Source organism: Martes martes (assembly GCF_963455335.1).
Source record: "Martes martes genome assembly, chromosome: 2".
Classification (NCBI taxonomy): Eukaryota; Metazoa; Chordata; class Mammalia; order Carnivora; family Mustelidae; genus Martes; species Martes martes.
The window spans coordinates 55,188,599-55,207,198 of record NC_137889.1 but is presented as its reverse complement, the minus strand read 5'-3'; the positions used below and the strand labels follow the sequence as shown (position 1 = coordinate 55,207,198).

At 37.3% G+C, this 18,600-nt stretch overlaps 1 protein-coding gene and 1 pseudogene across 2 annotated transcripts; one reads left to right on the top strand and one right to left on the bottom strand.

Annotated features, from left to right (window-relative positions):
* Positions 1–883: 883 nt before the first annotated feature.
* Positions 884–1,658, top strand: LOC308338262 (disintegrin and metalloproteinase domain-containing protein 21-like; annotated as a pseudogene). The gene is made up of 3 exons: positions 884–1,176; positions 1,263–1,325; positions 1,550–1,658. The product of its transcript is annotated as a disintegrin and metalloproteinase domain-containing protein 21-like (transcript).
* A 12,116-nt stretch (positions 1,659–13,774) lies between these two features.
* Positions 13,775–15,977, bottom strand: LOC308338261 (disintegrin and metalloproteinase domain-containing protein 20-like; the record flags this gene model as incomplete). Its single annotated transcript, XM_080796301.1, has 2 exons — positions 13,775–13,993; positions 14,034–15,977. The coding sequence occupies 2 exons, from the start codon at positions 15,975–15,977 to the stop codon at positions 13,775–13,777; spliced, it is 2,163 nt and encodes a 720-aa protein (XP_080652427.1).
* Between the last annotated feature and the right edge of the window lie 2,623 nt (positions 15,978–18,600).

Sequence of the window (18,600 nt, the reverse complement as noted above, 5' to 3'; positions counted from 1 at the left end):
TTCCAGGGGCTTTTGAGCAATATGATAAAAAAATGACATTGCTTATGAAATCGAGCCCAAAAAAACCTTCAACCACATTTGAACAGCTGATACATAATATCAACAGTGAGAAAACACAATTCCAACTTATGAGATGCACATTAACAGATGAAGAAATAGCACAACAGTTGAAGTTTCTAGAGAGTGATAGCTCCATTTTGATCCAGAGTGGGTATAAAGATTAGTGAACCACAAGTGGTTTCTTGAATTGGCAGTAGTGATAGACCACAATCGGTATGTTTGGGGTAATATCTCAAATGTGCAGAATACAGTGTGCCTTGTTATCAATTATGTAAATCAGTTTTTTAAATCACTGGATCGTGCTATGATTTTAATAGGAATTGAGATATGGACTGCATACAACCTCCTTTCAACTGATAACATTGAATCTCTTGAGTAGCATTTTGCAAATGGAAGAATGGCACCTTTGGCACCCATTTGCGTCATGATCTTGCATTTATTTTTGTAAAGAAAACCTATGCTATTGACATTAGCATGACCTGTATTGGAAGTGTGTCTAATATACTCTCAATGTGGAGTCATTAGTTTCACACAAGAAAACTTGCATGGTTTTGCAATTACAGTGTTGCATGAAGCGGATCATTCTCTGGGTATGCTAGATGGTGATAACACTTATAAATATGGGAAAGAGAGGTGCATAATGTTCCCATAGAAAGTGACAACAACTAACCTCAGCAACCACAATTATGCTAAGTATTGAACACTGTGGCAGAAAAAAAGGTGTTTGTATACTTCAGTAACTCCAGACAGAATCTCCAAGTATACATGCTGTGGGAACCGTGTAGATGAAGAGGGAGAGGAGTGTGACCATGGCTCCTTAAACATGTGTACAAAAGTTCCATGCTGTCAGTCAAACGCCACCCTGAGTCCTGAAGCTACTTGTGTTTTGAGGCTTTGCTGCAAAGACCTCAAGATCATGCCTTCAGGTGACCTGTGTAGAGAACAAGCAAATGAATGCGACCTTCCTGAGTGGTGCGATGGGAAATCTATCAGTGTCCCGAAGATGTGTCTGTACAAGGTGGAATAGGAAATAGTTACTGCTATGAAAAGAGATGTAATATCCGTGATGATCAGTGAGGAGAATGTTTGGCAAAGAGGCCAAGCATAGAAATCAGAGTTGCCATAACTAATGAGCATCCAAGGTGACCATTGAGGTAACTGTGGTATAAATGGTTCTATATCTGTACAATGTAACCTATCAGATATCCTGTGTGGGAAGGTTCAGTGTCAGAATGTGACAAAAATTACTCTTCTGAGTGATCATTCTTTCTTTTTTAAAGATTTATTTATTTATTTCAGAGAAAGAGAGAGAGTGCAAGTGGGTGGAGGGACAAAAGGGGAGGGAGGCAAGCAGACTCCCTGCTAAGCGGAGAGCCTGAAGATGGGCTCAATCCCAGAACCCTGAGATCATGACCTGAGCTGAAATGGAGTCATAGGCTTCACCAATTGAGCTATCCACGTGGCCCTTCTGAACAATCATTCTATGTAGATTCTACTCGCCTTAATGGCATCACCTGCTGGGGTATGGACTACTCATTGGGATATTAATACCTGATATTGGTGCAGTGATAGATGGTAGAGTGCGTGGTGCAGAGTAGATTTGCATCCAAAGGAAGTGTATCCCTATGTCACATCTGGCAAGAGCTTATTTACCTGAGACCTGCAATATGATCAGGGTTCGTAACAACAGACATCACTGCCATTGCAAGCAGTGGAGCCCTGCTGACTGTGTGGTAGAAGGCTTTGGAAGGAGTAGAGATAGTGGCAGCCCCTCACAGAAAGAAGAACAAGATACAAAAGAAGTTTTACATGATACTGCTTGGGATAATTCCATTTTGCTTCTTATGTGGTTTATTACCCTTGCTTTTTCTAAGAAATGAATAAAAGAATGAGAAAAAAGAGCAGAATGTTCCACTTGCTCCAACTTCACTAGAGAAACAAAACCAGAACACTCCACCTGCACAATCTTTAGTATAGAATCAATAGGGTTCATAGTTCACCTAAGAAAGTAGATCAAGGAGTTTCAATTTAACCTAAGAAGGAAGGGCAAGAAGTTATTTTAAAAAAGAAACTCAATTCCAAATGAACTTTCCCATGTATTAAGTTTTAGTCTCCTGGCAACAGAAAATTTACAGCATGTGTCACAGGTTAATGACAGAAAATCCTAATTAGTTTTTATCATTGGGAATCATAAATCTTAGCCATTAAAAATTAGTGAACTACACAGTTCCTACCATATTTCTACTTATTTTAAGCAATTTTAGTGGTTAGTTTTTCATGGAATTAATCTCTTTATGTTCTTAAGCAAAGGCACACCTCATGGATGCTGTGTGTGTGCATGTGTGTGTGTGTGTGTGTAACTTGTCTCTCATTTTCACACATCCTTCCTTTTTGAACTCTACTTTGTCTCAAAGGGAATGGGAACCTATAAATTGTACTTCTTCTCTGATGGACTTCTCCCTGTGTACAAACTGGGAGGAGTGGAGTGACTTTGGAAACCTGGGAAATTTTTGGATTGGTCTACACAACAGTGTTGCTTCATTAACAGCTTTCACCTTCACATCAACAGTCATTTTCTTTCTGTACAATATTTATATAGATATGTAGACGATACATAGATGGTAGATAAAGGATAGATAGAATGTGTGTGTCTCTATGAGTGTATATATACAAAAGCAATTTTCAGAACCAACTGATAATGATCAGAAGTAGAGATACTAGCATTGCTATCAAGTGTCCTTCCTTGCAGTTCTAGACTCTAAGCCTCTGAGTCTTCCTCCAAATCCCTGAAGCTCAGCACCACTTTGAACAACCCTTTCCCCAGAGGTCAGAGTTCTAGATCCATGGGACCTACTCCAAAGGTGTGGTTCCAATAAGCACACCTCCTCCTTTTGATCTCCAGTCTTCAGGGCAATGGCTGCACTTCCTGTTAGGAAAGCATGGCTTCTCATGGAGGGCTTTGTTTATTGTGATTGAATTCTGACTGATAGAATACTTAGAGTTGGCCCAGGTGCAGGACATCTACTGAGGGAAAGAGAAATCCCCAGTGTCTTAGTTACCATAGAGGGTTAGATAGCCTCTCAACATTGACATCAAGGGCTCTAATTCACTATCAGATTTCCCCAAGTCACAAGAGCTTAATCTGAGAGCTCTGTGGAATGCTGGTGAGCTTCTCTTTGAAATTTCTCAAAGGCACCGATCCCCAAAATCATGTTGTATTTTGAACACAAGACATAGCAAAAGGAGGCTTATCTCAAGCAAAGGATGTCTCTCCCCATTAATACACTTACCCGATTTTGATCTTGCATGTGGCAAGAAGTAGAGGCTGGGGTGTGAACTTCTTGGTGATAGAGCCCAACCATCCATAAGCTTTAGAGTTGCAAAAACAGAGTCACATAAACTCACAACTGAAAGCCCAGCAAGCCCAAGCCTGAACAACATAAGGAAAGGAGAATTAGCCCAGAATTTACTAAAAGTCACTCACCTTTGACCTGGCACAACCTATGATTCGATACAGGTAATCAGCTCCTCAGCCTATCTTCCTAACAGAGGAAAGAGAGAAAACTTTGGGATCACCTAGGGCAGCTATGGGTGTCTTATACACAATTCCTGCACACAATAAAAATTACCATACATGCTAAGAATCACAATTCATGACTTATTGCTAAGAGAAGAAAGAAGGAAAAAAAAAGAAAAGAGGGAAGAACATTAAGTATGACCCAGATAGTAGAGCAAGAGTACATGAAAAACAAAAATTAAAAAATAAAACAATGATAACAGATTTAAAATGGAAGAAAAATATACAAAATATAACAAATATAGACTATGCTCAGTATGTTGGAATCTATGCAACAATTTCAAGTAGGTAAAATAGAACTAAAATGTACAATACATAATAGGCAATTCAGTGGATGGTTTGAACAGTAGTTTGGGCATATCAGATTACAGAATAACTCATCTGGAAAACGTCAGTGGAAAAATCCCCACACTACTGTATGCAGAAAAATTAAAGCAAAATACATATAAAAAGTTCTAGCATCCTTAATTTGGAATCCAAAAAAGTAACAAGAGAGATGTGAACAGAAATTATATTTAACAGCTCTTTTTTAGCAATTTTTTTAAAAAAGGAAGACATTGTTTCACTATGGGTCACTTATTTCTCAGAGGCCTGGTCAATATTTCTTTCTCTTTTTTTTTTCTTTGGTTTGTGAGATACTTAATAATCTATCTTCAAAGCATTCTTTATTCCGCCTGCTGAAGTCTGCTGATCTCTTCTAATAATTTTTTTGATATTATTTATTTCATCTCAAGATTTTCCATTTGTTTCTTATCTATGCATTCTGATTTCTCTTCAAATATATGGCTTATGCTAGGACACATGTTTAATTAGAGTAGGTGGAGATTTTGTCTGTTTTAGTTCACAGAATGTTTTTAAACATAAAAAATGAAATTAAAAATCAAATGGAAAAATGAAAAAATGGTGAAATCAACTAGGAAAGTCATTTTACAGAATGAAAGTGAATCTAATTATAGATATGTAATGGGAAGTGTACTGAGACAATACACAAGGAAGAAGCTGAAGACATAAAATTAAAAGTCAGGATGAGTGACTCAGATGGTTGAGTTTCTGACTCGATCTCAGCTCAGGTCTTGATGTCAGGGTCATGAGTTCAAAAAAACCCTATTTGGGCTGCATGCTTGACATGGAACTTACTTAAAAATAAGAAGTAATTAAAAAATAGTTAAAATTCATGCACTGGGTGATGTATGTAAGTGATCAATCATTAAATCCTATAACTATTAACTGGAATTTCAATAAAAAATTGGAAGAAAAATAAGCTAACAAACAAATAAATACATACATACTGTGGGTAAAATAGTGTTACCAATAATAATAATGATAATAAAGTAAATCCATGCTCATTTAGCCGGAGTTTTTCTTTCTTTCTTTTTTTTTTCTTTTTAACGATTTTATTTATTTATTTAACAGAGAAAGAGTGATCACAAGTAGGCAGAGAGGCAGGCAGAAAGAGGGGGGGAAGCAGGCTCCCTGCTGAGCAGAGAGTCTGATGAAGGGCTCGATCCCAGGACCCTGAGATCATAACCTGAGCCAAAAGCAGAGGCTTAACCCACTGAGCCACCAGGCACCCCTAGAAGGAGCTTTTCATTAATTAATAGCACCAATGTTTTGAAATAAAAGAGGAGGTTGACAGGTTGACTTGGGAAAGCAATTTATTATAAAATGTAATTTCTCTAGTTGTGTGTATATCATTTAAATTTTGTTGAGCTACAGACAATGATTGCCTATTATTCCAACAATTAATAAATCTTATTTACTCTAAATTCACTAATATTAATAAGTCATTCTTTCTACCACTAGTCAGCAACAATTTTCAAGCAACTGAGTAACACAGTTACACAATAGAAACTTAGAACATGAGAAAGAAAAGGAAGGTATAGTATTAGAATAATTATGATCAAGTCTATAACTACTAAGAAAAAATTTATATGGAGATTTGATAACATTTCACTATTTGACTTATGGAGATGCTTGCTTCAAAACACAACTGCCTGACCAATATTTTGACCTGAACTTTTTCATTAGTTGCTATACTAACCAAATAAGAAGAACTGAGTTGTAAATTTTCATTTTTCTTTTCTTTTCTTTTTTTTTTTTTTAATCTCACTTGATCATGGTGGATGATCTTTTTTTTTCAAAGATTTTTATTTATTTGACAGAAAGAGATCACAAGTATGCAGAGAGGAAGGCAGGGAGAGGGGGGAAGCAGGCTCTCCGCCAAGCAGAGAGCTCCATGAGGGGCTCAATCCCGGGATCCTGGGATCGAGCTCCATGAGGGGCTCAATCCCAGGACCCTGGGATCATGACCTGAGCTGAAGGCAGAGGCTTTAACCCACTGAGCCACCCAGGCACCCTTCATTTTCCTTTTGATACATTGATTCAATTCCTCTAGAGGTGGTGCATGTATTTCCTTGAGTGATGTAACTTTGGTATGTGACTTAATAACCTCTTTAATGGATTTTATTTACTTTTACCAAGTTAATCTTATGACTCTTATTTCACTGGGCTAGAATTCTGTACTTAACTATACTACCTAGTATTCAAAGGAACATATGAACACTGATTTCTTAGGACAAATTGTCATATTCATATTATAGTAAAATCCACATTTTTCAGATCATTTAGAATTAGTTTAACACATGATTATTAAAAATCATAAAATTTATCAATGGGTACACATAATAAAGTGATAGCTAAGAAATTATAGAGTCTAAGTTAGATCACTGGGTTGTATATTATATCAGAAAAAGCAGTAAATATTAAAAAATTAAGTATATAACCAAGAAATTAGAAAATAAAGCACTGAAGATACACGAACATAGAAAAGGACATGAATTTAGGTGGTGTAGGAGTGTTGACCATACTGACTCTGCCTTTGGCCCTCCATCTTGTTCTTGTTTCTCCTCTCTTGGGGCTACATGTTCCAGGCCTCTTGGAGATTAATATACACATAATTTAGAAAATACCTGTCAAGGCTGTGATCAGGAAAGGCTTGCTCTAGTCCTCCATAAATTTGTTAAAGATAACACAGTTTCTTTTTTTTTTTTTAATATTTTATTTATTTATTTGACAGAGAGAGAGATCACAAGCAGGCAGAGAGGCAGGCAGAGAGAGAGAGGAGGAAGCAGGATCCCTGCTGAGCAAAGAGCAGGATGCAGGGCTCAATCCCAGGACCCTGGGATCATGACCTGAGCTGAAGGCAGAGGTTTTAACCCACTGAGCCACCCAGGCACCCTGAGATAACACAGTTTCTTGCCTTCCTGACTCACAGATGGTGTCCCAAGTACTCAAGGTCAGCTATCAGTTAAGTGCATGTGAACCCTTTGATCTCATCACAATGCCTTCTGCATGTTCCCTTGTTCTATAAAATCTATGGACTAAGGTCTAGACATTGCAGAGAATAGCTGTGCTCCTCTATACTGCTGCACACCCGGTCCCCTCTGTCAGCCAGTTATCCTGAGTAAAACTCTGCATAAATTGTGTGGACTCACCTGTGTTGTGTTGAGGTCTCAAGGTGCCTTCTCATTAGGGAGGACAGTCTCCCTTCCCCTACCTTCTAACAGGTACTGTTAAGAATTAATGGCTTTTATAGTATGAAAATCTTTGGAGATATTAAGAAAAAATGAAAGACAGAGATAAACTATAGGACAAAAAATGAAGATAAGACAACAGATTCAAGGGAGAATAATACAATGTTGAACATAGTATGGAAACTTAACAATAGTAAATTTTAAATGCTGAGTGGACTTTTTTTTTTTTTTTGAAACTGTGACATACACAGAAGTCAATTTTAAACTCTGAACAATCTATAGTAAAGGAATTGGATTATTGGTGTAAAATCTACCCGCACCAAAACCAGAAACTCCAGTAGAGCATACAGACATATCTTCAAATATTCAAGGATTTTAAAAAAATCCAGGGGTGCCTGGTGGCTCAGTTGGTTAAGGGTCCAACTCTTGATTTTGACTAAGGTCATGATGTCAAGGTGGAGATGGAGCCCCTGATCAGTGGGGAAGATTAGCTCTTCCTCTCCCTCTGCCTCTCCCCCTTTAGATAAAGAAATAAATCTTTTAAAAAATTCAAATTCAATGCAGAGACTTCAAGATGATATATAATAGATGACTTTATATACTTTATTTTACAAGAGTAGCATAGCAGAATGAAACGATCATATAAGGGTAGTATGAAGAGAAAAACTTAAAAGGAAAATTAGTTTCTGAGCCTACATAGTACTACAAGATAAATAAAACCTAACAGTTATTTTCTTCCCAAGGCAGTCATGAGTACAAAATTACAAAATATAAAATAGTGGTCTGACTCCCTATGTTTTTATCACCTTAATCGAGTAAAATTTTTTTAAACACTTATTTATTTATACATTTAGGTCCTTTTTTAAAGATTTTATTTGTTTATTTGAGAGAGAAGAGCAGAGCGAGAGAGCTCGTTCAAGTGGAGATGAGGGGCAGAAGGAGAGGGAGAATCAGGCTCCCTGCTGAGCAAGGAGTCCAATGAAGGGCTTGATCCCAGGACCCTGAGATCATGACCTGAGCTGAAAACAGACACTCAACTGACTGAGCCACCAAGTCACCCCTAGGTTCTTTTTGTTTTAAAATAATTGCAGATGTACAAAACTGTTCAATAATTACTTCAGAGAGTTTTGGTAAATCAAACCCTGCACTCAGTTTCTCCTATTGTTAAATCTTATATTACTATCATACCTTTGTCACGAATAATGAACAAATGTTTGCATATTATTATTAACTAATGTCCATAATTCTTCCAAATTTCTTTCATTTGTGTCCAGTGTTCTTTGTTGTTGTTGTTGTCCTGGATGCCATATTGTTTTTAGTTGCCATACCTCCTTAGGCTATTCTTGGCTGTAAGTATTTCTTAGATTTTCCTTATTATAATGGCCTTGATATTTTTTAAGAGTACTGCTCAGGTATATTGCAAAAGGCTCCTTAATTTAGGGATCTCTTTTTGAATGTGAAAGAGGGGTTATGGCTTTTGAGGAGGAAGGCAAAGCAGGTAAGGTAACATTTTTCATCCATCATTTCAAAGGTTCATGCTATCAACATGACTCATCCATGTGATGTTAACAATCATCTTGTGGCACAGGTAGTCTTTTACAGGTTGCTGGGTATAATGTCATTCCCTTTCTCCATTTCTGTACCGAATTTTTTGGAAAGAAGTCACTATCTGTAACCCACCGTCAAGGAGTGGGAGTTAAGGATAGAGAGCTGACATAAGAGTATTTGGAATTCTTCTGCTTTGAAAATTGTTCTCTTCTCCCCCATTTACTTCTCTCTTGAGTCATTTACTTGTATCAGTATGGGCTGATGTTTATTTTACCATGTTGTAAATGTACAATACATTCAGGTTTGACTTTTGAGAGGACTTTTGGTTAGTTCCTGTGTCCCTTTGACATACCTTTTGTCTTTTAGGAACTTCCTCATGTTCTGGAGTTACAAGAAGTTCCAAGCTCATATTGCATATTTAAAGCAAAAAGTCAAACATTATTGATTAACGGATAACATGGGTGTTTTCACAGGAAATCCCAAGGACTCCTTGAAATACACACACACACACACACACACACACACACACACACACACACTTAAAGTAAAATGTACATTTAGTCAGTGGCAAAGCATTATGTAAATTTACAAAGTGAATTATATTTTTATACCAGCACCAGTTAGTTAGAAAATAAATTACAGTCACAATTATATGCACAATATAAAAACACCAAAGTATTTAACCAACTATATGCAATACCTCTCTCTTGGGAACAATAAGGCATTACTGAAATATCTTTAAAAAGAATGAGATAAATGAAGATCTATACCAAGTTCATGGATAGAAAGACTTATTATTTCTAAGATAGCCATTCTTTTCAAATTGAGGTACAGATTCAACGCAAGGCTCATCACAATTCTATCAAGCTAGTGTGTGTGTGTGTGTGTGTGTGTGTGCGCGCGCGCGTGTCTGTGTGTGTGTGTGTGTGTGTGTGTGTATGTGATTGAGTGATAGGCTGATTTTAAAATTTATATGGAATTTCAAAGTATGTACGATATCCACAGCAGTCTTTGCAAAGTAAAACATTGCTATGGTAACATTACCAGTTTTCAGACTTGCTGCAGTGCTTCAGTAATCAAGACAAGAGAGTATTGGTATAGTGTTCAACAGCTAGATCAATAAACAACTAATGACTCTGGAAATAGGACAATATTTACATGGTTATTCATTTTTCAATAACAAAAAATGAAGGAAATGGAAGTTTTTTTAAAAGCTGGTATTGAAATACGTGTATATCTCTATCGAATAAAATGGACTTTAACTTCGACTGTATAACATACTAAAGACAATTGAGATAGGCTGTAGACCTGAGTGAGAAACAAAACTCATTAAAGTTTTGGAGAAAACATAGGACCATACCTTCATGATGGAAGCACATGAAGATTTCATAGACTATAGAAAAGAAAACATGAAAAATTGATAAATAAATCTTATCAAAAATAAAAATTTCTCACTACCCAAAGTCACTGCCAAGAAAATGAAACAGAATAGATACAATTTAAAAGTATTAACAAAACTACAGAGTCACCAGAACTTTCAGCCATTATTAGTGAGAAAGTGAGAATGGTATAAATACTACAAGAAAAGTGTTGCCTATTTCTTTTAAAAAGTATGATCCAGTGATTCTTCTCATGTGATGATTCATAGCAACTGAGCTAAAGAAATTTGAAAATAATGTATCATTATGCAGACTCTTAACTTTTGAGAATAAACTGATGGTTACCAGAGGGGAGGTGAGGCGGGGTGATGGGTGAAGAGTGATGGGGATTAAGGAGTCCACTTGAAATGATGAGCACCTGGTGATGTGTGAAATAGTGAATCATGATATTGTACACCTGAAACTAATATAACACTCTATGTTTACACTACTTGAGTTAAAATAAAATGGTAAAAATGAATAATTATGATATGAGAATAAAATATAGAAATAAATTAGTAACGTGAAATCCTTTCCAAAATTTCAGAGATGCACTTTAAGAAAAAAAAAAAACCCTAAATGTTTGAAAGTTCTTGACTATTTAAAATCATCTTAGAGCTAAACCTATATTTTATTATTTAGTAATGAAGAACTTGCAATTTCATAAAAATAAAGGTAGCAAGATTAAATTTCCTGTCAAACTCATGCCTATAGTATTCAGATAAGCAATATTTATAACAGCACACATACAAAGTCTAAAAAATATTTGCTAAAACTTGATTTTTTTCCTTTTATCTTCCCTTACCTGTAATTAGGCAATCTCTAAAAAGCCATAAAATTCTCAAATCTACTTCTTAATCTTTTATATTCTGCTTTTATTTTTCTGTGTACAGCAGTGTGGGGGTTTTTCCACTGACATTTTCCAAATGAATAACTCTATAATCTGATATGCCCCAACCACTGTTCAATCCATCCACTGAATTGCCTATTATATATTGTACTTTTTAGTTCTATAAGATCTACTTGAAATTGTTGTATAGATTCCAACATACTGAGCATAGTCTACATTTGTTTAATTTTGTATATTTTTTTCCATTTTAAATGTACAATCATAGTTGATTTTTTATTATGTACTCCTGCTCTACTACCTGGGTCATACTTAACAGTTTCTCCCTCTTTTCTTTACCTCCTTTTTTTACTTCTCATAATAGTAAGTCATGAGGCGCACCTGGGTGGTTAAATGTGTGCCTTTAGCTCAGGTCATGAACCTAGGGTCGTGGGATCAAGCCCCACTTCTGGTTCCTTGCTCAGCGGGAATCCTGTTTCTCCCTCCCCCTGCTTATGCTCTCTCTCTCTCTCAAACAAATAAATAAAATCTTAAAAAAAAAGGATATTAAGAAAAAAAAAGTCGAGAATTGTGATTCTTAGCATGTATGGTAATTTTTATTGTGTGCAGGAATTGTGTATAAGACACCCATAGCTGCTCTCTCTTTCCTCTGTTAGGAAGATAGGCTGAGGCTGTATCGAATCATAGGTTGCGCCAGGTCATAGGTGAGTGACTTTTGGTAAATTCTGGGCTAATTCTCCTTTCCTTATGTTGTTCAGGCTTGGGCTTGCTGGGCTTTCAGTTGTGAGTTTATGTGACTCTGTTTTTGCAACTCTAAAGCTTATGGATGGTTGGGCTCTATCACCAAGAAGTTCACACCCCAGCCTCTACTTCTTGCCACATGCAAGATCAAAATCGGGTAAGTGTATTAATGGGGAGAGACATCCTTTGCTTGAGATAAGCCTCCTTTTGCTGTGTCTTGTGTTCAAAATACAACATGATTTTGGGGATCGGTGCCTTTGAGAAATTTCAAAGAGGAACTCACCAGCATTCCACAGAGCTCTCAGATTAAGCTCTTGTGACTTGGGGAAATCTGATAGTGAATTAGAGCCCTTGATATCAATGTTGAGAGTCTATCTAACCCTCTATGGTAACTAAGACACTGGGGATTTCTCTTCCCCTCAGCAGATGTCCTGCACCTGGGCCAATACTAAGGCTCAAGTCACAACTGGCATCAGCAAATACTTAGAGGCTAAAATGGCTGGCAAGATTCAGCCCTTTTTAGAATTGTTTTATCCTGCCTGAATTTTCAGTTCACCTATTCCATATTACTTCCTCAGCTCTCTGATGTCCTTAAAACATGGGTTAAAATAAAATTAGGATTTTCTCGGTGTTTTGTTTTTGTTTGTTTGTTTTGTTTTGTTTTTCCTTTGGAGAGGACACATGGTCTGCTAAGACTTATATATCCTACATGGAATTGTAAATATCTTCTTTATCTTATTTTACAAGTGAAGTGACCAAGGGTTGAGTGGCAAGTACCATTTTCCTTTCTTTTGAGATTTTGAAGTAATTCTACCAGAGTATAAAATATGTCCCCAAGATGGTAAAGGCAGTGGTGTGGAAAATTCAAAAGCTTTTGATATAAGACTCCTTCCTGTGTTTTCCGTTATTCCAAAGTCAGTGCTCTATCAGTCAGAATTCAGGCACAACAAGCAAAGCCCTCTCTGAGAAGCTATGCTTTCCTAAAAGGAAGTGCAGCTATTGAGCCAAAGACTGGAGATCAAAGGGAAGAAGTGTGCTTATTGTAATCTGCACCTTTGGAGTAGGTCTCATGGATCTAGGACTCTGACCTCTGAGGAGAGGGTTGGCCAAAGTGGTGGTGAACCTCAGGGATTTGGTGAAGGGCTCAGAGGCCTGGGATCTAGAGCTCCAAGGGTAAGACTCTTTATAGCTGTGCCAATATCTATGAGGCTGACAGTACTGTTGGTTCTGTGAATTACCAAAGAAAATAATGTGTGTGCATATATATTATAGCTATATGTATATGTATATATAGTATATCATATCATTCTGTCCTTATCTATACTACATTTATATCTGTATATGGTAATGTAAAGATTGTAAGGCGCTTCCTTTGCCAGGGTGAGAGTCAGTGAGGCAGCTCTGATATGAACAACATTCAAAACGTTTCCCATGTGCAGTTTCCCTCTAGCGTCCACTATTCGTGGTAGCTAAAAATGGAGGACTCACAAAGGAGAAATGTGATTTGTAGTTTCCTATTCCCTGTGTATGAAAGCAGATTACAAAGGGGAAGGTTGTTTGGAATTGTCAGACAGCAAGCTAAACACACACACACACACACACACACACACACACACACACCCCCACCCTGTGAGGGCACTGCCATTGCTCAGGAAACGCAGAATAATTCCATAAAAATTAATTGCTGAAATTGCCTAAAATAATGGAAAAGAGAGCTGTGCTGAGAATTAGTATATTTTGCTTATTGTTCAATGGCTAGTGTGTATGATCCCAAGTGATAAAAAAAATCTCAGGGATTTTCTGTCAGCGATCTGTGGTACAAGCTGTAACATTTTTCCTGCCAGGGGACTAAAATTTATCAAATGGGCAAATTCATTTGGGTTGGGTTTCTTTTTGGAAATCATAACTTTTTAGTTTTCATTCTCAGGTGCAGGTGGATCACTCACATCTTGATTAGTTACAGGTGGCTCATTCTGCTGTGCATTGGGTGCATGTGGAACATTCTGCTCTTCTTTCTTATCCTTGTTCTTCCTTCTCATAAAAAATGAAATTAACAACATAACAAAGCCAAAAAAGGCATCAACCAAAATAATAACTGGTAAGTCTTCTTCTGCTGCTGCTTCTGTGACACTCCAGTCTTATTTCTTATTGGGGGTGGACCACTGTCAACACTGCCTCCTGTGCCTCTTACCTGGCAGTCAGGGGGGTTCCACTCATCGCCACAATGGCAGTGATGTCTATTGTTGCAGATCCCATTCCTACTGCAGGTCTCAGAAAACAGAAAACAACTGGTTTTCAAATATGCCAACTTTCAAATATGCCAACAACTGCAGAAAACAACTGGTTTTCAAATATGCCAAAGGGATACACTTCCTTTGGATGCAGATATGGTCTTTACCACACTCTATACCATCTTTCACTTCACCAAGATCAGGCAAGGGCATCCCATGATGGAAATCTATACCCCAACAGACATTATCACTGAGGTGAAGCCAATGCAGAGTAGAATGGTCTCTCAGAGTGGGGATTTTTGCCACATCCTTACACTGCACCCTCCCACACAGGGTATCTGAGGTCTTACATTTTGTAAATTGATGGCCCTTGAGACCACAGTTACCAAAACGATCTCCTTGAATATTCACTGTACTGTAGCAAATCTGACTCGCACTCTTGGCATTTGGGCCAAAAATTTTGCTGCACAGTTCATCACGGATATTGCATCTCTTTTCATAGCAGTAGCCACCCCCTGGGCATTCGACTCCATCTTGCACATACACATCTTCTGGGCATTGATAGGATGTCCCATCGCACCACTCGGGAAGGTCACATTCATTTGCCTGTTCTCTACATAAAGCACCTGATGGCATGAATTTGCAGTCTTTGCAACAAAGCCCAAAAGCACAAGTAGCCCCAGGACTCAGAGTACAATCTAACTGACAGCATGGATCTTTTGTACACAAGTTTAAGGAGCCACAGTCACACTCTTCTCCTTCTTCAACTATGCCATTCCCACAGCGTGTAAACTTGAAGCTTCTCTCTGGAGTGGGTGGGTGGAAGATACATCTGGATCCTGCAGAGGTGTGCCAATATTGAGCATAACTGCAGTTGCTGAATTTGGTTGACCACGGCTGTGCTGCATACATTATGCACCCATTGTCTGCACATTTACATGTTTCCTCATCATGCCCCATACCCAGAGAATGACCAAGCTCATGTGACACAACGAATGCAAAAAACCCCAAATCATCACTTGTGAAGGTATCCACTGCACAATTAGTATTGTAGTTACATATCGATCTGACATAAGATATGCCAAATGTTCCATATCCTCTTTTTACAAAAACATGGGCAGCATCATGGGGCACACGGATGTTAAAGCCTTTTTCCTTCCAGGCGCAAAATAAATTCATGAGTACACCCATGTTCTTTATTTCCACAGGGTTTCCTTTAGTCCAGACCTCTATTCCAACTAAAATCACATCAGTATTTAGAGGTTGATAGAAGGTATTTACGTGGTTCATAGTGGTAATCACTTCCAGTTCCACAGCTGTGACATTATATTCACGATAAGCGTATCGATGGTAGTCTACCACCACTGCCATTTCAACAAATCTCTTGTGTGTCCACAGACCTCCATATCCACTTTGCAAAGTAGAATTATTGCTCTCTTGAAACTTCATTTGTTGTACTATTTTTTCATCTGTCAACCCACACCTCATGAGTGGGAATTTTTTCTCCTCATCATATATCTTAAATACCAGATGTTCAAATGTGGTAGAAAGGCTTTTGGGCAAAATCTCATAAACAATGTGATTTATCTGTAATATTCCTTGAAAATTCCCAAAACAGGTACTCAGAGAAACCAGTGAATCCGGATCCCCCTCCACGTAACCATGGTAATAACAATCTTTCCGGATAAATGGCTGGTCTTCAAAAAGAGCACCCTGGTCTGTGTATGTGAACACTGGAAAGTTTTTAGACAGCAAAAGCTTCTTGACCTTCATATGGAAAACATGTCTCTGGCCTCCAAGATGCAGATAGTAAGAGATCCAGCCTGGAGGCTTCTTGACACTGCCAGTGCCTGTCGACCTCAAAGGAATCACCACTTCGGGGGGACCATGGCGGTAGGAGTAACCGATATGGGACCATCCATAAAGGAGCAGAAACACCCTCAGCCAAAGAATGGGGACAGTGATCCTCACATGTACCAGGACCTCACCCACAGCCATTCTGGAGCCACCATATTCAGCCATTGGTGAGAACAAACCAGAGCAGGTCAGGAAACATTACTCTCTGCCTCCTCCCTCTGAGCTGGATGTATGCTGGTAAATAAAATGTTGATATTTAAGATCTGTCTTCTAGCCGTCACACCATCAGAGCAGCAACACTAAAAGAAAAAAAGATAGAAGGGCAGAGACAGGGGTGGGAGATAAAAGCAAGTCAAGGTGGAGGGTAAAGAGAAGGCTATGAGTTAAAATGGGTTAGTGTTTGGATCATGGCTCAGTATACTGCATTGAGTTTTCTCTTAAATAATGGTAAGGCAGAGTGGGACTGTGTGAACAAAACAGTGATGATCGGCTATAGGTTGACTCTAGATGAAGGACACATATTGATTCTTATACTGTTCTGTAAATATATGAATGTGTGCCAACATTTTCACAGTAAATATTTAAAACAAAAAGGTATAAATGGTAGCATGAACATCTATCACGTTTTAAAGTAGCAGTCTCAATTTATACATATGGGCTGGATGTGAATATCACTATATAGGTCTTCCCTTCACTTTCAAATGATAAATTATTTAGTCACATACATTACTCGGGGAAGATACAAAGATAACTCACATATATTATTATTTTTTCTCATTGTCTGTAATATATGCTTCCACGTGACAAATTATGAATTATCTTGTCTTTTTCCTGCATTCCTCTTTTCATCTAAGCCTGTGAAACTGCAAGGACCAAAGCATCAATTGTTTTCACAAATATTGGCATCAAAACCTGAATTTATAAGATTGCAAGATAACCTCTTCCTGGGTTTGACAGTAAAACATATTTATTTCATAAATAAAATTACATATACATACTTTATATGAAAAATAGAAGCAAGATAATGGTGCAACACATTCAGGAAATATAAATGAACATATATGTTGTGAAACTAATGGTCTGGAGATATTAATGGTCTTAAATTTGGACAGAGTGCTTGGGCCAAAGCTACACATTAGAAATTTGTAAAATTTCAATATTTTATATATACATTGTTTATTTGTACTGTCTAGTGAGAATATCACAGTCTTTATGAGATCATTAAAGTAATATGAATGGTTGAGGTAATGAAACCAACAACTCTTCCTCTGGTTGAAAACCAGAAAAGTGAAGTCAGCTATGAGGGATCTAATGTAAACGATCAAATCACCTCCCACAGTAGGTAACATAAAAATAAAAGATGCATGATTAAGGACCTATTATCTCCTACTCCTTATCCCTGACCTCTTTTCTGCAGAATCATTGTGTTACCTATGGAAACTTCCTTTCATGAAAAACAAAGATCTCTCTACTCTCACTTTCTAAGGGAAAGTTCCTTATTCCTACTTCATTTTACTAAACATACCAGTCAACAATTTAAAGCCAGACAGAGAGAAATATTTTCATTCTCAGTATTCCTGTATGGCATACAGAACAGATGACTGGTCCCAATTTCCACTGATTGCCAAAGCCACTTCCAAACCACTAGACTGGTAGCCATCTCATTAGATCACTATTTAGCTTGCATTATTACTCATACACCAACACCCAAATCAATGCTACATAAACCTCAAGAAATTAGGTGTCTGATTTATTAATGTAATTTTACCCACATTTTGGGATTGGTGAGCATTTGGATAACCCATGTAACACCTAGTTTATTTTAGTTTTATAACTCATTTTCAACATATAGCCATTGGTCTATGGCTAAGCATTGTATTTTGGTATCACCTGTATCTAATTATCAAACTCTAACTGTAATCCTAACCATAGGCCTACTCCTAACCCTTATCATCCTCCATTGTTCTGACTCTTACATATTAAACCATTAACCACATCTCTTATTCTTATTCAAAACTTAATTCCTTTCTTAATAACCATTTTCACTAATAATGTGGTAAATTGCCATAATAGTACAGAGACTTCCAAGTAGATGGTCATATGTCATCTTTTACAATTCATTTTTTTCCGTTCCCAGGGCTTCATCAAGTATTAACTCTATTTACCTCCACTCTTACTCCCATTTACAGTCTATCAGTTTTTCCCAAACTATGAGTTACAACACATTAAAAACACAATTTTGTTCATTTAACCAACTAAAATAGACCAGAATAAGATATAATCCAGGTTACAGATCCTCTTGAAGATTAAAAAATTGGTAAAGAATCATGTGGTGTGTACGTTTGTGTGTGTGTGTACTTATGTATGCACAAATACTAGTGCTTCTCTCCTTTATAGCTAAATTCTTGAAAGACTTACCCACAGTAGAATAAATGGTTCCCACTATCTTTTTTAAATATAGCCCTATCATAGATAGAGGTAGTACAAACTACCTCTTTATGTACAAAGACTTTGATCTGAAATGTTTTATAACAAAGAGAAATAACAACCCCCTCCCTTTCTTCTATCATTCGATTGTGTTCTAGATTGAACTGCTTAGCAACAAGACTTTCTCAATTCTAAAGACCATGGCAACTGGATAAAAGTTCTCCTATTCTGGCTCCATCAGCTCCATCAAGTTTCATCTCTTAATTACTCTTCAATATGAATAAATAGGACTGTATTTTTTATCCCTATCTTATGTGCTCCCTGCACACAGTAGAAGCACTTTATCTTCAGAACTTTTGCT